Below are 17,334 nucleotides of genomic sequence, written 5' to 3' on the forward strand. Positions count from 1 at the left end.
TTTTCCATGATTATGTTCATATGTTTCATAATTAATGCAAGCTAGGAAAATGCACTTAATAACTCACAAATGGTATATAAAGGTTAGAAATGTGTTACCTTAGCTTCTTAGCTACAGGAAATATCTTCAATCAACCACGAACCAACTTTTCTTTGTTTTTAGCTTTAGAGCTTATTCCTATCTCTTTCACTAATACAACATAAGAAAAATGAGTTACTAACTCATCTAGAGACTTAGAAAGATTAGAAATATGGTTTTAAACTTCTAAAAAGGAATTAGGAGCACTAAGGAACTCTAAAACCCAAAACTCAATTTAAACCCCAACCTAAGGCTTTCCATGGTCAAATCTTAAAATAGGAGGCTTGGATGAAAGCTTGGGATGTTGGGATTTCATTTCTTACTTTGAAAATTCTGAAATGTGAGTGAGAGTCTACAAGTTTTCACCTTTGATAAGTTTCTGAGGAGTCGTAGGAAGGATTTTGAAAGAAAGAAGAAGAAGATAAAAGGACAAAGCTCCCCAACGTGACATAAGCCCAATAAATGGGAATTCAGTCTTTAGGTAATTTCAAGGACAAATTACAATATTGGTCTTTTCATTTTTGGTCAACTTCTACAAATATCATTTTTAAGCTTAGATGGGTTCAAGCCCAGTTCTTGGGAAGTCCAAACCATCCTAAAACATTTAATAGGTTACTTGGTTTACTCCTAAGTTTGAATTACTCGAATCTACTAACCCTAGATTCGAAGTGTTACAAAATTAAACCCATTTAAAAGTTTAGTGGTCAACGCAAATTTGAAAATGATAATCATTTCGATACCAACCCGTTAGTTGGATGGTCATCCAAATAGTTTACCCTTATTAAAGCAGTAGTTTTAGTATTATAGTACGTAGATTCTCGATTTTTATGGTAGTTTTGATATCGTCCTATAGATGTTTATTTTTTTAACATTTCAAAGCTTATTTTGGTGTTGATCCCTTAGAGATAGTATTGATACCCAATGATAGTATCGATACCAAAAAAATTTATTTCCATCTTTCTAAATACCCAAAATTTTATTTACATCTTTCTAAATTTCTATGCTTACGTCTTTATAAACTTCTAAGCTTAGAATAGTATCGATACCTTAATATTGACATCGATACACGATTATTAGAGTTATTTTCATATAACATCAAACCTTATGTTGGTTCGGTACCAACAATCCGATACGAATGAGCTTTGTAATTCAGAGTTTTATTTCTTGTTGGACAAGTTTCTTTGCTAAAGCCGATCATAGGGTTCTAATTATTCTTTTAACATTAGTATTATTTTATGTACGTAGATGGTACACGGAGAAGGTTTATTGTAGATTCAAGTTTTTCTTTGGAGGATTCCTAGAGAGTAAGATTCTCGTAACAATATACAGATATTTCTGAGTCTAGACATAGATGGTGGCCGCAGGTGGTTTAACAGAAAAAGAAGACTCAAAGCAACACAAGTTTTAAATGTTTTCTATTCTGTTATGGTCCTAAGCCTCAATTGATTGCAATTGGAATTAAAAAGAAAAGGGAACAAAGCCCCATAATATAATAACTCGTTACAGCAGAGCTCACCAAAAGCCACTGGCACCTACTAAGAACAATCAATAAACCAACCTACAAGATCAAACAATAGATTACTGTTCGACTAAAAAAGATCATATTCTGGTGGTATGATCGAGATAATATTCCAGCTTTAGCTAATTCAACTCTTTGAAACACCAATCCATACCTTTAGCTAATTCCGAATAATATTCTGCTGATATGATCCAGATAAAATTCTGCAGGTCACCATGTGCAAGTGCACATACAAACACCCATTTTTCAAGAAAAAACTCAAACCTGGTGACATGACTCCATGTGGAGAACACCCACATGATCCAGTGAGAAGAAATATCACAGATACGTCCCACTGGTCACTTACCTGTTACCGTTGGGGACGCTGGCAGGAGGTTTGTCGTAAAGTCAGATTACTTGAACAAACCAGTTCTCCATCACCTGCTAGAAAAGATGGCCCCCTGGCTATACCTTGTGACAGGTGTTAACAACAAAGACCTCGGTTAAGCTCATGAAGGGCATTAATTCATTTTTTTTTCATGATTTCATGTGACAAAGGTGGTAGTGGCGGAACAGCCACAAAGATTGGGTCCAACAGTTGAAGCAGGTGCCTAATCTCTACGAATTGTCACCGACATTTATTCCTGACCAATTAATGATGCAAATAAAGTTATATTCTTACCGCAGAATGATAAATTATTAGTTAACTATTTATGACAAAACAAGTAGTTGTTATTCGAACTTTACTTTATGCAATATATGTTTTATTCATGTTAATGTTAAGAAAAACCCTGAAGCATAAGCATACACTGAGTTGCACAGTGCAGTAAAAGTATAAAATAGAAACAAGAAACAGAAAAGGGGAAACGGCCTCTACAGCCTTAGATTTGAGGTGTTTATTTTTCCAAAGAAGAAAAGGACAAAATGAAAACCACTCAACGGCCTAAAAACGAGAGAACATAGTATGAAATCATCCTTGCATGAAAGGCTTTGTATTTTAGAGGTATTAGGATTAATCCTTCATAAATTCTGCACTGGACTGGAGCAAAGTTGATTTCCAGGTTAATTTTTGCATGAGAAAGCAACAAGTAGTAACAAAATGAGATTGCATGCCTAGATGTACTGCACTACTAGAGTTGGAAAATGCTTCCATCTCATATATATAATTGTCGTACATCAGTGGTGAATTATTTTCTTAAAGTTTACCTGCCTTGATAAATGGAAATCCAGTAGATCCCAAGCACTGGAAACAACAGCAGTTGATAAAGAATGGAAAGCTTCTTTTGCAGCATTCTGTCGTGACTCAAGAATCTTTGCATCAGCAAAGAGCTCCCCTAGAGCCTTTTCAAGCTCTAGCTTACCTGACACCTGCATGCCAATTACAATAAAATCTTCAGCATTTGACACACAAAATATACATTGCTACATGAACATCTTAGATAATTTTACCTAAAGGCCTAACAAGAACATGTTGCCAAAAGGATGACAATTTGCAAGGAATTTTGAAACAAAATGAAAAATTTTAATGTGGTTCATTAAAAAAGATATTTCAAATTAAGCTGATTTAGGGCAAATGACTCTAAGGAGGTGAGGAGACTCCAAGACTATCATCTGCCCATCCAGACTGTGTTAACACCATTTACAGGTAAACATCTGTAAGAGACAACATCCAAATAACTACTTGGATCCACAAAGAAATCGGATTTAATAAATCAAGATATAGGACCAGATAGACTGGAACAAAGATAAAACAAGTAGGGACTGTGTAACAGGATGGTGATAACCACAGCATTCCATCTAAAAGGAGGTCTTTAGTTTAAATGTCCCTTTTTACAATAAAACATTTTAAAAGGAATGATTAATCAAGAAGAACAGAACTGCATAAAGAAACACATTTTTCATGTATACATGCTAAATGCTTATAGTACAATAATCATATACCTGACATACCATATTGTTAAGACAGATGCTATCATCTTTGCAAAATCAATCTAGAAAGAATTGGGCTCAACAAGAGATCTCTTGGAAAAAAAAAAAGGAAAACACACCCACACTTAAAGTGACAAGATACCTGCATTACCGACAAAGGATTTAATTGCTGCATTTCTCTCACCATATGCGAGAAATGCCCAATATGATGACCTGAAATTATGAGAAAATAAAATCCTTTACAAGGTTATATAAGGCCGATGAAAAAAATTTATGCATGATATATATAAATTTTTACCAGTCAAAACAGCACAGCCAGCAGCTGCTGCTTCTGATATGTTATGGCCAGCTAACCCAGGTAAGAAAGAGCCTCCAATTACGGCTATTGGGGTCAACTTATACAAATGCCTCAATTCACCTGCAATAGACAATAACATTACGAATCAAATTTTTCGTCTAAAGATTAAAATAGATAAAATTCAGGAGAAGTAAAAAAGAATAAGATACTAAATACCAAGCGTATCCACCAAATATATGCTTGTTCCTGGAATAAGCTTTTTATGTTGAGACCTTAAAGCTACATTCAGCCCTCCTTTATTCAATACCTGCATTATAAAAGCTTTCCTAATAATTCAAAGAAAATGTAAATTGTAAAGCCAGTATATGCTAATGATGTCATGCAACAAAACATTCTTTCTCAATCAAGGTGAAGCTAGTTCCTATCCAATTAAATAATGACTTCATGAATAATGATTTATATGTGCATTTTATCGTAAAAGGAATTTGATTTTAGTAACATCTACTGGTAAGGGATGATATAGAACAGTAGAAACATGTTGAAAATGATAAATAAAGTTCATTATCATATGAGGAATTGAGGATGGCTACAATGCAGAGGAATCTAGCTGGATTGTCAATAAATTATCACGGGTCATAAACTTCACATTATAGTATATATAGGAAAATAATTCTCCAGGATGTTGTAAACAGCAGTTATCACCAGAAAAAAGGTGATTTGAATTGGCAGATGAGATGGAGGGGCATGGAAGTAAAGAAACCAAAATTTCAAGCATGTAGTAGACCAACTAGAAAAACAATTATAGAAAATAAAGCTGGTGTGCAGAAGAATCGTACTTTGGCAATCTCTTTTCCATGTAGTGGATGCCGAGGAACAATAATGGTGACAATGTCTGGGTGACTTTGCATAAGAATGTTGTGGACTCCTAAAATTACTGCAGAAAATGTCAGTTAGTGCTTTGTCCAGGAAAAGCATAACTCCAATCATGTATATTTTCACTCTACAATCCTGTAGGCAAAACTGTAATAATATAGAGAGTTTAAGATTAAATGTCTTGAAATGAAAACAATAACCAAATGCAAAATGACCATGGTTCATTAAACTGTCCAAGCGGATGCACTACATTAATTAACTGCAAAAGCTATGACTATCCAACAAGCAACCACTGTAAATAAGAAATAAAATGTTATATGGAGGATCATGTTATTTCACTGAAAGCCAATGGCCAATGAAAAAGGAGGGTAGCCAGACTGATCAGACATAAACCACTGTAACATTGGTCTCTCTTCCAACGCACCTTGCATACTAATCATCCATAAATTCCTATAGAATGCCAACCTTTCAAAACAAATCTATTAATATATAATCTTCAAAGAAAAATCTATTAATATATAGTATCATATACTTAGTTAAGATCTTGCGCAAAACTATAATGCAAACGACAACCCTGAACAAGGTAGTCATGGCAGAGTTACAAGAGGAGCAAGAACTTACTTTCTTCTTCACCACGGTGAATTGAAGCAGCCATCCAAACCTGTTTTTGAGAAAGTTGTTTTTGCAGATATTCTATATGTTCAGCATCTTCCTTTAGAAGATCATATTCATTCACCGCTGAATAGAAAGAATAGTAGCATATCAGGACAGATTATAATAAATCTCAAGAACTAACCTTATATATATATACCATCTGAAAAAAAGTGAGGAATGTTTATGCATCGAATCTAGAGAGAAACAACCAAGTGGAAGAAGGCTTGCTGGGATCGGTAAATTATTCTTTTCATGTACTAATTATAAATCAAGTACAGGGAAAACGAATTGATGGTTTAGCAATGTAAAACAAATGTAATCTACAATACCACTTTGCAATTCAGAATAAGAACAGAACTGCATAGCAATACAAAAATAATGTTCAAAGAGAACATATAATTGACATACCATATTTTAGATCGCCAGAAAAATTTATGCAAAAAGGTGGAGCTTGAAGTAGCTGAAAATGAATTGCCTGAACATTGCTCTGTGGAATGCAACAAAGAATTTCTAAAGTAAAAAAGGGTACTGATAACAATAATAGAAGTGGATTTGCTTTGACAAATGACATGAAAAGGAAGATGTGAATTACATACCAATGGAGCAATCAAAGAAAATTGGGACAATAAAAGAGATATTAGTGGAAACAAGAGTGGTCTTGACCAATGTCTAAAGGATTTTGCAGACAAACGAGCATTTAATAATGCAAGACAAATCTGAAAAAAAAATGCATACGTTATAAAATATTAAGAACACCAGAAATATAATACAATACCATAAAAGTAAAAACATGCAGAAAGTCATATGATAGAGAAGTAAACCAATGGTGTAGACTTAGTAACATGTACCAAGTAGGAAACAACTTACACCAAGTCTGGAAGCACCCATAATAAGATTCGGCCATAATTCATTCTCCATTATTACAATCCATTTTGGCTTCCAATACCCAAGGAAAGCATCCATGGCAGCAGGTGTATCAAGTGGAGCAAACTGTTACAAAGGTCTAAAGTTTCACTTCATATATATTTATAAAAAAACACCATAGCTCATAACACTTGCATGATTTGCATGTAACAGCATCAATCTTCCAAATAAATCAACATTCTAACCTGATATATTACATTAACTGGAAGTCTATCTTTCAGTACTTCACTGCAAAAAGAAAGTTAAATTAAAATGATATCTACAGTTTTAGCTGTAAATTAACCAAGGATCATATTACAGCTATTACAATATATTTACTTAAACATTCGAGTTTCCAAGAAATCGTAACCAAATTAAAGTTTTTTGAAAAAAAAAATAAAAGAGAAAAGAAACAGAAACAAAGTTTAAGGCGATGTATTACAATGCGGAAACCGTTGTCGTCGTCATCAAAATGTTGATACCCGGACTCCGTTGAGTGCAAAATTTGATGACAGGAATGGCGGCCATTCCTTCCCCTAAAGAGACGGCGTGGAACCAGAGAAGTGGGCCAGCGGAGGGACGGGGGAGGGAAGGCTGACCTAAGCGTTCGCGCCACCTGATAGGGTGCTCCAGTCCTCGGAGCCTGCGCCAGTGTAAGTGAAGGTGAATCAGCGGGGATAGACCGTAGCTTAAAGTTCTGTAGATTTTGTAAAGCATCTCTCCCTTTGGGACCACCGCCATTGCTATTTCACCGCTATGTTTGGGGACTGTTTTTGTTTTTAAAGCTGAGTGCGCGGTGCGGTGATATTAAGACATACCCAGGGGTAGGTTTATGGTTTTTTTTTTTCAATACCCCAAGCGATTTAAATTTATTAAGTTGTTAGGCGACTTAGTTTTTATTTTGAGAAATATGGTAAATGCTCAACTCATCATCTTGAGCTGGCAAGTTCATTCGGATATAATTTTTAAATGGTCTTTGAGCATGTGGCAAGTTCATTCGGATATAATTTTTAAATGGTCTTTGAGCAGTGAGCCTCATGCTGATCATTATTTTTTTTATGACTCATCATCTCGATATAACGAGTTTATTAAAAAATTTAATTTTTTAAATTTCAAAATAAAATTAAAATTTTTAAATTTTAAAATAAAAATTAGAGGGAACTCGTCATCTCGAGATTAGGAGTTCTTTCAAATTCAAAAAAACTAGACGTTGGTCAACGGGAAAATGCAACGGTCATATAGGCAACTGTTACTAAAATTTTGAAAAAATTAGTCGTTTATAACCATTTAGGGAAATGCTATAAATATGGGTTTTGGGTTTTCACAAACCTTAAATCCAAAAAAATACAAAAAATATATGTTGTGTGAAAATCTCAAAAAAATGACAACCCAAGAAGAAATATTGCGCCTAGATAATGTCCATGTTTCGTCAATCTAAAGCGGGCCGAAAGATGAATGGATTATTTGTAAGTGCGAGATAATATACGGAGAGCCGTATCAGTGGATACTAATATATCTGTAGCAATTCAGTCTATTTTCGGTCATATATGTACGTGGCATCAAGTTGTACCCGACATTGATTGAGGCTTTGCACACGTTCCATTTCGTGAGTGGTGAAGCTACGATTACTTTAAAGACATCACTTACCAACTTGATATTCCTGTGAATGGAGCTCTCGTGGTGAGGCAAAACATGTATGATCCCGCGACGTTAGTCTACCAAGTTTTAGGAAAGATGTCACCATTCAACGTCATCAATGGTTATTCAGTACGAATAACGTGGTTGGATTCTGAATTCCAAGTGGCATATTCTACCAAGAACGAGGTTATTTTTGCGTCCCAGGCATATCTTCTCTAACTGATCGGATGTGTATTATTACTGGATAAATCTGATAATTTGGCGCACACTCAGTATTTGTGATTTTTGGAAGACTTCGTTGTGTGCTGGGCTTGACGATTTTAGCCTTTCTATACCAGGAGCTTTGCTAGGTTGCAATTGTCCAGTCGGGTCGAATAGTCGTTGTAGCAGGTTGTCTAATATTGCTATAATCATGGGCTTGGTATCGATTTTCATTTTTTACGCCAATTACACCAGCCCCAGTCAAGTTTCCTCATGCTGCAAATTAATTTTTAACTTCATTTATTTAATCATTTTTTGAATTTTATTAACTTAATTATTTTTATTTATTTATAATTTTTTATTTTTAAATATTTTAGATGTGCCACTACATGAGATATACTGATAAGGATCAACATCGTCGATCGATGTGCGATATGAATTTGTTATTTTATTATTTTTTTGAAATTTTTTTAACTTTATATATACTAACTTTGATATTTAATATTTATTGTTTTATTAGCTTCCGTATGTTGACGATGAGATCAACCAGTTATTGACAGCGCGATTTTTTTACGGGTCCGATTTATAATGTGCCATGACGTCACTATTACATTTTATGATTGTTGAGTGACACATCGCTGATAGAGTAATACGATAATTTTCGTCGCATCAGTCGATTCTTACGTAAATCGTTGAAATTGATGCGCTCCATAGAATTAATATGCATGGGAAACATATCGAAAATTGGCCAATGAATCACGCTTACTATATCAAGCTATGGAATTAGCTTCAACTATCGAACCCCCTGTGTTACGACATTACACTGTCGGACTTAGATTTCGACCATTCTCCATATCTCTAAAATTATGAAGCAAACGGGAAACCATATCTTACGACACCTCAAAAGAGGGGAGAATGGGAATGCCATCAAGCCACATGTACCAAGTCCAAGTCCAAGTCAAAGAAGAAATAATCGTCTTCTTCTTATTCCGCTTCAGCATCTACAGATAAAGAGTAAGATTATGCATCTCAGGCTAGTTTCAGTTTATATCCTCCATATCATACTTCAACCGAGACTCGACCGACTTGGGTTAGAGGCTCATGGGATGCACCGCAATATACTCAAGCATCTTCGACAGAAGATTCAGTTGTGGGTGAATGAGATCATATCTTATATGGTCAACAAAGTAGCAACCAAGTCGAATCAATTACGGTGATTATGACGTCAAATACCATAAGCCCATCATTGTATTTCGAATGTGGATCTCAGAGTGTGTTAAGTACACCTCATCGGTAAGATGTAGACTACGATGATGACGATTAATGCATACAACCCCGATGTACTCGACGAGTGTCGCACCTGTAACACCCTAAATTTCAAGCTAGTAGTTTTGGGTTTACCTATGAGGTAAGTGAACCTTGTAAAATTTATAAATTAAGTTGTTAGGCTTAATTGGGTTCGTTTTAGGACCCAATTAGCTATAAAAAGGGGATTTTTAAATAAGGGACAAAATACGAATGATCAAAAGTGCAATTATACTGTTGAAGGAAATTGAAGCTAAGATTTGGGGTTTTATTTCATTTTGGACGTGAGTGTCTCATTTTGCTCTTCATCTTCTTGTTTTCTCTTCTTATTCCCTCTCCAAATCTCCATAACATCAAGTGGTAGTAAGATTTCATTTTTTCTCAACCTTATTAAGTCTCAAATTTGTCCCTCTTACTCCCTATAACATTCTTATGTTAAGGAAATCCTTGCATTGTTGTGGCTAAAGGAAAAAGGGAGAAAAACCAATCAAGTTCAAAAAGTAAAGTGCTTGCTAGCTAAAGAATGTTTATTTTGGGTTTCTAAAATCAAGGTATTTCTAAACCTTTAGAGTATTAAAATTTCATAAATTTAAAGTATTTATAAGAATTTGAGTATTTAAGCATGTTAGGGTTTATAGTTGATGTTAAGATCAAAAGACATTTTATTGATATGTTTTTATGACACTTTAGGACCCTAAACAACTTACGAAAGCTTTAGAACAAGATTAAAAACCAAATTATAGCTTTTAGGATGATTTTTGGGTGTTTCCATACCCAAAACACCCATTTCATAGTTTGAATATTGATATTGGGATTAACAGTACCTATAATGGTTGAATTAGGGGAAAAATTAGGGTTTCTAGTAGAGAGTATAGATACTGAGGGAAGTAGTATCGATACTAACCCCTTGGTATTGATACTGAGGGTTGTAAATATCAGATGCTTCGTATCAAGATTGAATGCTTGATATTGAGACCGGATGCTCGGTCTCAAGATCGCTCGATCTCCATACAGAAGGACTAGTCTTTATACTAAAAAATTGGTATTCATACCGAATAAATGGTATTCATATTGAATGCTTGGTATCAATACCCAAAGCGGTTAAGTGACTTCAAGATGCCAACTAGACTTAAGAGTGAGCAGTATAATATCGTTTGAGTTTAGGTATCTATCTCAGGTACGAGAGAATGACTCAAATGCTCTTAGGGGTTAAAATTACCAAATTACCCTTATGGGCTTCAAAGCAAGTAACTCAGAGTTGAACTCGATCAGTTATCGGGCTAATGAATAGTATAACCGGTGAACAGTGACCACAAAAATCATTGTAAAAACCCCGATACACATAGAAACTTTGTTAGAGACAGAGAATGACTAAAATGCCCTTGAGTAATTAATGATCAATATAGAGTAGCTTAATAAATAACAACAGTAGCAGACTATTAAGCATTTGCCTAACATTCTAGATGAGAGAACGAGCGAGATAACAACTAGTGAGAAGACGACCTCACTTTAGTGAGCCCATCTATATTAAGGTATACCCAGGTTAACTTAATTTCCCTAGGGGGCATTGTTAGTGCACGAGGCACTTTTGAAGTTAATTAGGGTGTGAGGCCCAAACACTCGCGAATAGTGGGTTACGATGTTAGTGTTAAATGGCATGTGGGCCTTAGATATGCATGGGTAGTTATGTCAGTTTTGTACAGTCAGATAAGCTTTCGATTCTTGTAAATATGGTTCTTACCTATAGGCTATTCCGTATTCAAGATAGGTTAGAGTGTTACTCCGAGATGCACGTAAATTCCTCTGACCACACTGCCAGACCTACCTCATGTCTTTTGTGTTAGTTATACATGTATAGTCCCATCAATTTAGTATGTCAAATATGTTAAAGATTGGCTTGAAGGCTATGTGAGATCAAGCCAATGCTTCAGCTTGTGCGAGAATTGTACCGATGCTATGTGACACCGGGTTCCCCTTAGTGATCTACTTGATGGCTATGTGAGGACAAGGGGATTCAATCAGTATTTTTTATGGAAATTACGCCGATGCCAATGTCACACCGGGGTTCCCTCAGTAACTAGTGTCTGAAAGCTATATGAAGCCAGATACTAGTCAGATTTGTATTCAGATAATGCATAAGAGTATCAGTGTCGTATTTAGGTAATGTGTAGCATGTTCAATGGTTAGGGTAGGTGAGGCCCTTAGTAGAGGATTAAGGAAAGCACGAGACCCCAACTTTAGTAATAGAGCGATAAAGCCTTAAGTAGGTAGCACTTGATTTAGGTCATGCATGCACCTAATGCTTAGTACCATGTCTTCAACATACTTTTGTTTATAGAATTCTAACGCTGCTCTAGATTAGCTATTATACTGCTGGGCTTTGTAAGCTCAGTCTTTGGATATTTTTCATTGGCAGGTCTATAGAATAGGTAGTTCGATGAGCACCTTCGTGGCAGGACTTCCAGCATCCCCATTCAGAGTATTGTATTATAGTTTTAGTGGGCATGTGTATTCATAGGATCCTTATTATTGTATTCAGCGAGTTGTAATATTTTGATTTAAACTTGTGTCATGGAGCTTTGTTTTGTAAAATATTTGTAAAATATTTATTTATGTTTAATTATGATACCATTGTGTATGTTTTCAAAAGAGAAAAAGTAGGTTTTGAAAATCAAGGGTCGTCTCAGTAGCCCAATCTGGTACTTTAAGCCCAATCTAGTTTAGGGTGTTTCATTTAGTGGTATCAATGCATCAGGTTAAGTCGGTCCTAGGACCCAATGGTTGTTTTAGAAATGTGTTAGTGACTACATGCTCCTAGGTACTTAAAGTACTTGTATAAGCATGTAATCATGATGATGCTTCTCTCTTAATCTATTTGGTAAAGCATTACGATGGCTAATAGTTCTGAGCATAGTTTTAAGGATAGGATAGAGAGTTGAGCCTCTCATCCAGTTGGTGTCATTGAGGTTTTATTGCGTAGAGTATAGGATTAGGGGTTTCCTTTGGGCATTGGATCGAAGAGATGACCTTCTTTAGATGTTTAACCTCCACTTTCAAAGAGATAGTGGACACCATTCCTAGAGCGTACACTGTGCAGCCGACCACCCATGGTGCATTAGTGTCGGTCAAGATCCTAGTAGAGAGACTGATGAGGTATAAGAAAGTTGATTTCTATAATTTAAGTGATGATGATCGAATTTTAACTTATTAATGGTTGAGAGAGACCATGAGGACTCTGAGGTAGCTTCATTTTACTTAGAGGGTAAGTTATAGTGCATCATTGCTTTGCTCAAGGGTGATGTTATTGATTGGTGGAAGACTGTAAAGATGGCTCTACATCTATATGTGCCTACGTGGGATCGGTTTTTAGATGAGTTTCGAGGTAAATATATTGGAGAGGTGTACATAGATGGTTTGAGGATGCAGATTTCTTAGATAGTTTAGTGGGATCGCTCAGTGTTCAAGTATGAGAGATATTTTCTCTAGTTGAACCCTTATACTCCAAAGTTAGTTGCGACTGAGTCCTTGAGGTGCAAGAGGTTCCTTGAAGGGATTCATCTGGATATCCATGAGCAGTTGATGACATACCCACCTAGAGTGTTTTCCATGTTGACACGATAGGCTAAGACCTTGGAGATAGTGCAAGCTATGAGGAAGAGTTTGTTGGGCAAATCAGGTTTCCCAAGTATAAGGACTCGTTTGTCGGTAGACCGATCTCAATCAGTGGCAAAGAGGACTAGAGGTATGCGTAAGTAGAGAAGATTGACGTTGTCTTTATCACTCTAATCGAGTCAGAGGTCAGACGTAGGGTCTCATAGGAGACCACTAGCTTTCCCATCTATAGCAAATTCTTGAGGCTTTGATGGAGTTTTGAGGTATCCAGAGTGTGAGCATTATGGAAAAAATCATCGAGAAATGTGCTTCAAGCTTTTTAGGAAGTGCTATGGATGTGGATCCTTGGCACATATAGTGAAGTATCGTTCTAGTTCTGTTGGCACTAGTTTTATGCTCGGAGATGAGAGTAAAGGAATGGTTTGACCTATTTTTGGTTCGATGATGTTCGGCTCTTCTTGTCAGATAGCAGAGGATCAGGGTCATGATATCGATGATGCAGATGAGATGCCAAGTATGTTTTCAGATGTCTAAGTTTTTCATGTTGCTTCAGTAGGAATGAGTGCATGCATTCTTTTGTGGTACAAAGTGAACTAGATAAGGGGAACCATCATGTGAGGATCAAGTGTCGAGTTAGAAGACCCTAGCAGAATAAAAAAAAGTTATTTTAGATTTTCTTTGAAAGTTCATGTGATTGACCTACAGAAAATTTCAAAATTCCAAGTTTAACATTGGAGATAAAGATCTCCACAAGAGTTAAAAATACCAAGTCACCTTAACCAATATGTCTATCACTTTGTTCGCCAGAAACGTCAGGATGTACCACAATTAGTGCCACGATACTTCAGTTGCTAACTTGGCACAGATGCCCTAAGTAATCTTGAGGAGTAAGTTAGCCAATTATATGTTCTGATATCGTAGTTCCCAAAATTCCTCCCTAAGTACTAAGAGTACCATGGGTCAAGTACTGAGTTGTGGGTCTCGAAGTGTAGGATTATTCTAATTTTGTTAGTATAGAAAAATTGGTTTTTAGTTGTGGTTGTAGCGACGTTTTTATAGAAAACGTTGGTAATTTTTTTACATATAGCAGAATTTTTGGATAAACACGACGATATACAAATATATAGTTGTGTTTTTGGGACAACGTCACTAAAAATGCGTTCTTTAGTGGCTTTTATGTTAAAAAATACTGTGATAGTCAGATATATAGTGGTGTTTGTGTGAAAACGTAGCTAAAATCTCGTACTGTACTGGCATTTTATTAAAAACGCCACTATAAACGTATATGTTAGTGGCATTTTTGAAATGCCACTATAAACTTGTACTATTGTGGCGTTTGTTATAAAAACACCGTAAAATCACGTACATTAGTGGCATTTTTTTCATGTAACTGTCGCGAAAAGATAATTATATTTCCCCTTTTCTCCTGGCCGATCCCTAATTCTTTTGAACCTTTTATTGCCTATCTTCCCTCTTCTTCCTTAATTCTTACTCGAAAAACCCCAACGGATGGATGTTTGATGATTATGGTTTGTTAGATGACATTACAGTGCCTGGTGGTGATCTTCCTTCATTTCACCCTTCATCCCCTATTTGGTCATCTAATTCTATCACTTGTTGTAATCCTCTCAGGTTCCTCTCTTCTCATTTTCTTTCTTTTTAATTGATTCATTCTGAATTTTCGAATTACATTATCATATTAGTTTTACATTTCACGCAATTTCAAATAGGTTTCAAACTTTGGGTTCTCTAAAAAAAATTAAAGTTTTATGCTTCATTTTAGTGAATTATGTTTACAAAGTAATTGCTTTCATTTTTTTAGATTTTGTCAGACAACTGAAACTTAGTGAGGTTTGTATTAGAAAACAATAGAGACCTCCACAAGGGTCGTGGGTGCGCCTCCAGTGGGCTCCTTAAAGTTTAATGTTGATGCTTCAGTAAAAGGCATCTATGGTGAAGCTAGTATTGGGGGTATTTTACGAGATCATACGGGGTCTTTCTTGACAAAGTTCTAAAAATCAATTACATTTTTGGATCCTACATGTGCAAAACTAATGACAATTCTTGAAGCTTGTCTGTTGATTAATGCATCTAAATGGAAGAAATTTTCTTTAATTCTCATTGAATTAGATAGTTTACTGTCGGTTAAGTGATTTACTGAAGAAATATTAGCCCCGATATATTTAAAGATGTTGTGTCAAAATGTAAATATCTCTCAGCCAAACTTCATTGTAAAATAAACTTTGCGTTCAGGGAATATAATTGTGTTGCACACATGTTAGAAAAAAGGGATGTTAGTCTAGTACCAGAATTGTTGTGGGTTGCTAATTAATTTTGTAAGGGATGTGTTGTTAGTTATGAGATTTGTTTGATAACCACAACATCTATCTAGTAGTTTGGAACAATGTTGGTTTGTCGAGAATGGTCATTTATATAAGGATGATTATAAGTTATCATTGATGAATAAACTTGGATATTCTTTTCCCCTTTTGGGATTAAAGGATTTTTGTAACGAGATCCACTATTCTTTAAAAAAATATATGATTCTTTTAATCTAATTTTCTTTGTTTGTTTGTTTTGAGCTTTATTTGGGTATTGTTATTTCCACGTTTGTTATTGAAGTTGGTTAACCTTATAATCGTAGTTGCTTTAGAGCATTTGATTCATGGTTATTGTTGGGATGTATATCAATTTTGTTTCTGTTTTGAGTATTCTGTCGCATATAAAAATATTCTATATTGATTTATGGCATCATAAGCTTGAAAACATTTTTGTTTTAAAAAGTAAAAAGAAATTCTACATGCACTTATATTTGTTCTATTTCATGTAATTAACAGTATATGTCTTGCCAATTGAGTTCTAATTCCAGTGATTTCTAATTCAAATTCTGTTATATTGATGACAATAGTGATGAATATCAAATGAGTTGTTTGGTTTTGTTTATGAACAAGTTAATTGCTTTCTCCCCTCCCCTTTCCTTTCCTTGTTTCTATTTTCCAGCTTTGATTGATTAGAGGAATTGTCTCCATATTACAGAGAAGTCGAAGTTTTACAAAGATAAGCTTTCATTCACTACAACGGGAAAATTAAGTTGACTAGCTGTAGAACTCACTGCTGCTAAAAGTAACGTTATTATTTTGTTTCGGGAAAATTGAGTTGATTCAGTAGAGAACCCGCTCCTGCTAAAGGTAACATTATTATTTTGTTTCGGGAAAATTGAGTAGTTCTAAGATAAACTAGAAAGATATGTTAATTGTTTACTACGTATACATATCGCTCTCTCAAAAACCGCATTCTCTTCAGCACTTTGCTTTCGTTTGCATAGCGGGAGCCTTAGTACAAACACGGTTACTACATAAGTTATCATGTTTGCTATTGTTACTTGGAAATCTTTATTAATACAAGTAATCATGTATGCATAATTTATCATGTTTTCTATTGTTTGGGGTTAAAATAAAAGATTAGAAGCCATCTTTTAAACTAATCTTCCGCTCAAATAAGGGAGGAAATGTATGCATATTACTATTGTTTTATTTGTTGATCAACCACCTAAACTCGCAACTTGATGTGAACTGTAACTTCAGCATGTATGTTCGAGTTTCGTAGACTTGCATCAAGTTGTTTCATAAAATGGAAGGTCAATTTGAACATATTGATAGAAGGAGATTCTTTCTCTTAACAATATTTGATTAATAACCCCCCTTCATTTTGTATTTTTCAGTCTTTATATTTCAACCTGCAAAGTGGTCCTTCAATTCACATACAATTTTAAAGAACGGTGAGCAGGCTCCAAGGTATGATGCACTCACATTTCCTATCAAATAGAATTATTATTATTTGAAAACAAGATATTTTATTTTCATCTCTCCATCTTGTTGGTTTTCCGCAATGTTAAGACTTGGAGTCTAAGTGATATCATTAGTCTATTTATGTTTCCTTAACATTAATTCTGTTGTTTTATACTATCAAAATTACTCGGTTACTTTAAGTGTAATTTGAGGGAGAAAAATTATATTAAAAAATATTAAAGATAATATTAGTAATATTATCTTTTCAATGTGAAGTGCGTAGATAGATTTTTCAAGCCAGCAAGTGCAAAATATCAAGCCTTTGAGAGTTTTGGTCTATGTTTAGCTCGATTTATAAATAAATATTTATAACACTTAACTTTAAATGTCTATAAATATATCTTTTAGTTGCTTACATTTGAAATTGATATTTCAGAAATATGAAATGAATAAGAGTTGGATAGATTTGTCAAGGGTAACTGATGGCTATCAAAATGGAGCAGAAACTTTTCTACATTTTGCTTTTGAAAATGCAAGCCATGAGAATATGATTCTTT

General features: G+C 34.9%; 1 protein-coding gene across 3 annotated transcripts; it reads right to left on the reverse strand.

Annotated features, from left to right (window-relative positions):
• Nucleotides 1-1,692: 1,692 nt before the first annotated feature.
• LOC120214514 (probable 3-deoxy-D-manno-octulosonic acid transferase, mitochondrial) lies at nucleotides 1,693-6,992 on the reverse strand. Of its 3 annotated transcripts, none has more exons than XM_039212402.1 (12): nucleotides 6,676-6,992; nucleotides 6,440-6,482; nucleotides 6,198-6,320; nucleotides 5,927-6,046; nucleotides 5,739-5,817; nucleotides 5,298-5,414; nucleotides 4,640-4,728; nucleotides 4,020-4,110; nucleotides 3,804-3,923; nucleotides 3,648-3,718; nucleotides 2,787-2,944; nucleotides 1,693-2,220 (listed from the first exon to the last, which is right to left on the reverse strand). In XM_039212402.1, the coding sequence occupies exons 1-12, from the start codon at nucleotides 6,972-6,974 to the stop codon at nucleotides 2,205-2,207; spliced, it is 1,326 nt and encodes a 441-aa protein (XP_039068333.1). In that variant the 5' UTR covers nucleotides 6,975-6,992; the 3' UTR covers nucleotides 1,693-2,204. The 3 variants fall into 3 exon arrangements, with proteins under 3 accessions (XP_039068333.1, XP_039068331.1, XP_039068332.1); XM_039212400.1 differs by having other exon boundaries at nucleotides 1,697-2,220; nucleotides 4,640-4,737; XM_039212401.1 differs by having other exon boundaries at nucleotides 1,697-2,220; nucleotides 2,783-2,944; nucleotides 4,640-4,737.
• Between the last annotated feature and the right edge of the window lie 10,342 nt (nucleotides 6,993-17,334).

Source organism: Hibiscus syriacus, unplaced genomic scaffold, assembly GCF_006381635.1.
Source record: "Hibiscus syriacus cultivar Baekdansim isolate YM2019G1 unplaced genomic scaffold, ASM638163v2 tig00110065_pilon, whole genome shotgun sequence".
Lineage (NCBI taxonomy): Eukaryota > Viridiplantae > Streptophyta > Magnoliopsida > Malvales > Malvaceae > Hibiscus > Hibiscus syriacus.

Bases quoted from the DNA above. Each gene is read 5' to 3' on its own strand.
- LOC120214514 (XM_039212400.1), bottom strand. From the start codon at position 6,974: ATGGCGGTGGTCCCAAAGGGAGAGATGCTTTACAAAATCTACAGAACT. The intron at 6,321-6,439 runs GTTAGAATGTTG...CCTTTGTAACAG, and splicing joins CAGTTAATGTAATATATCAG to TTTGCTCCACTTGATACACC. The intron at 2,945-3,647 runs GTATCTTGTCAC...ATTGGCATGCAG, and splicing joins ATCCTTTGTCGGTAATGCAG to GTGTCAGGTAAGCTAGAGCT.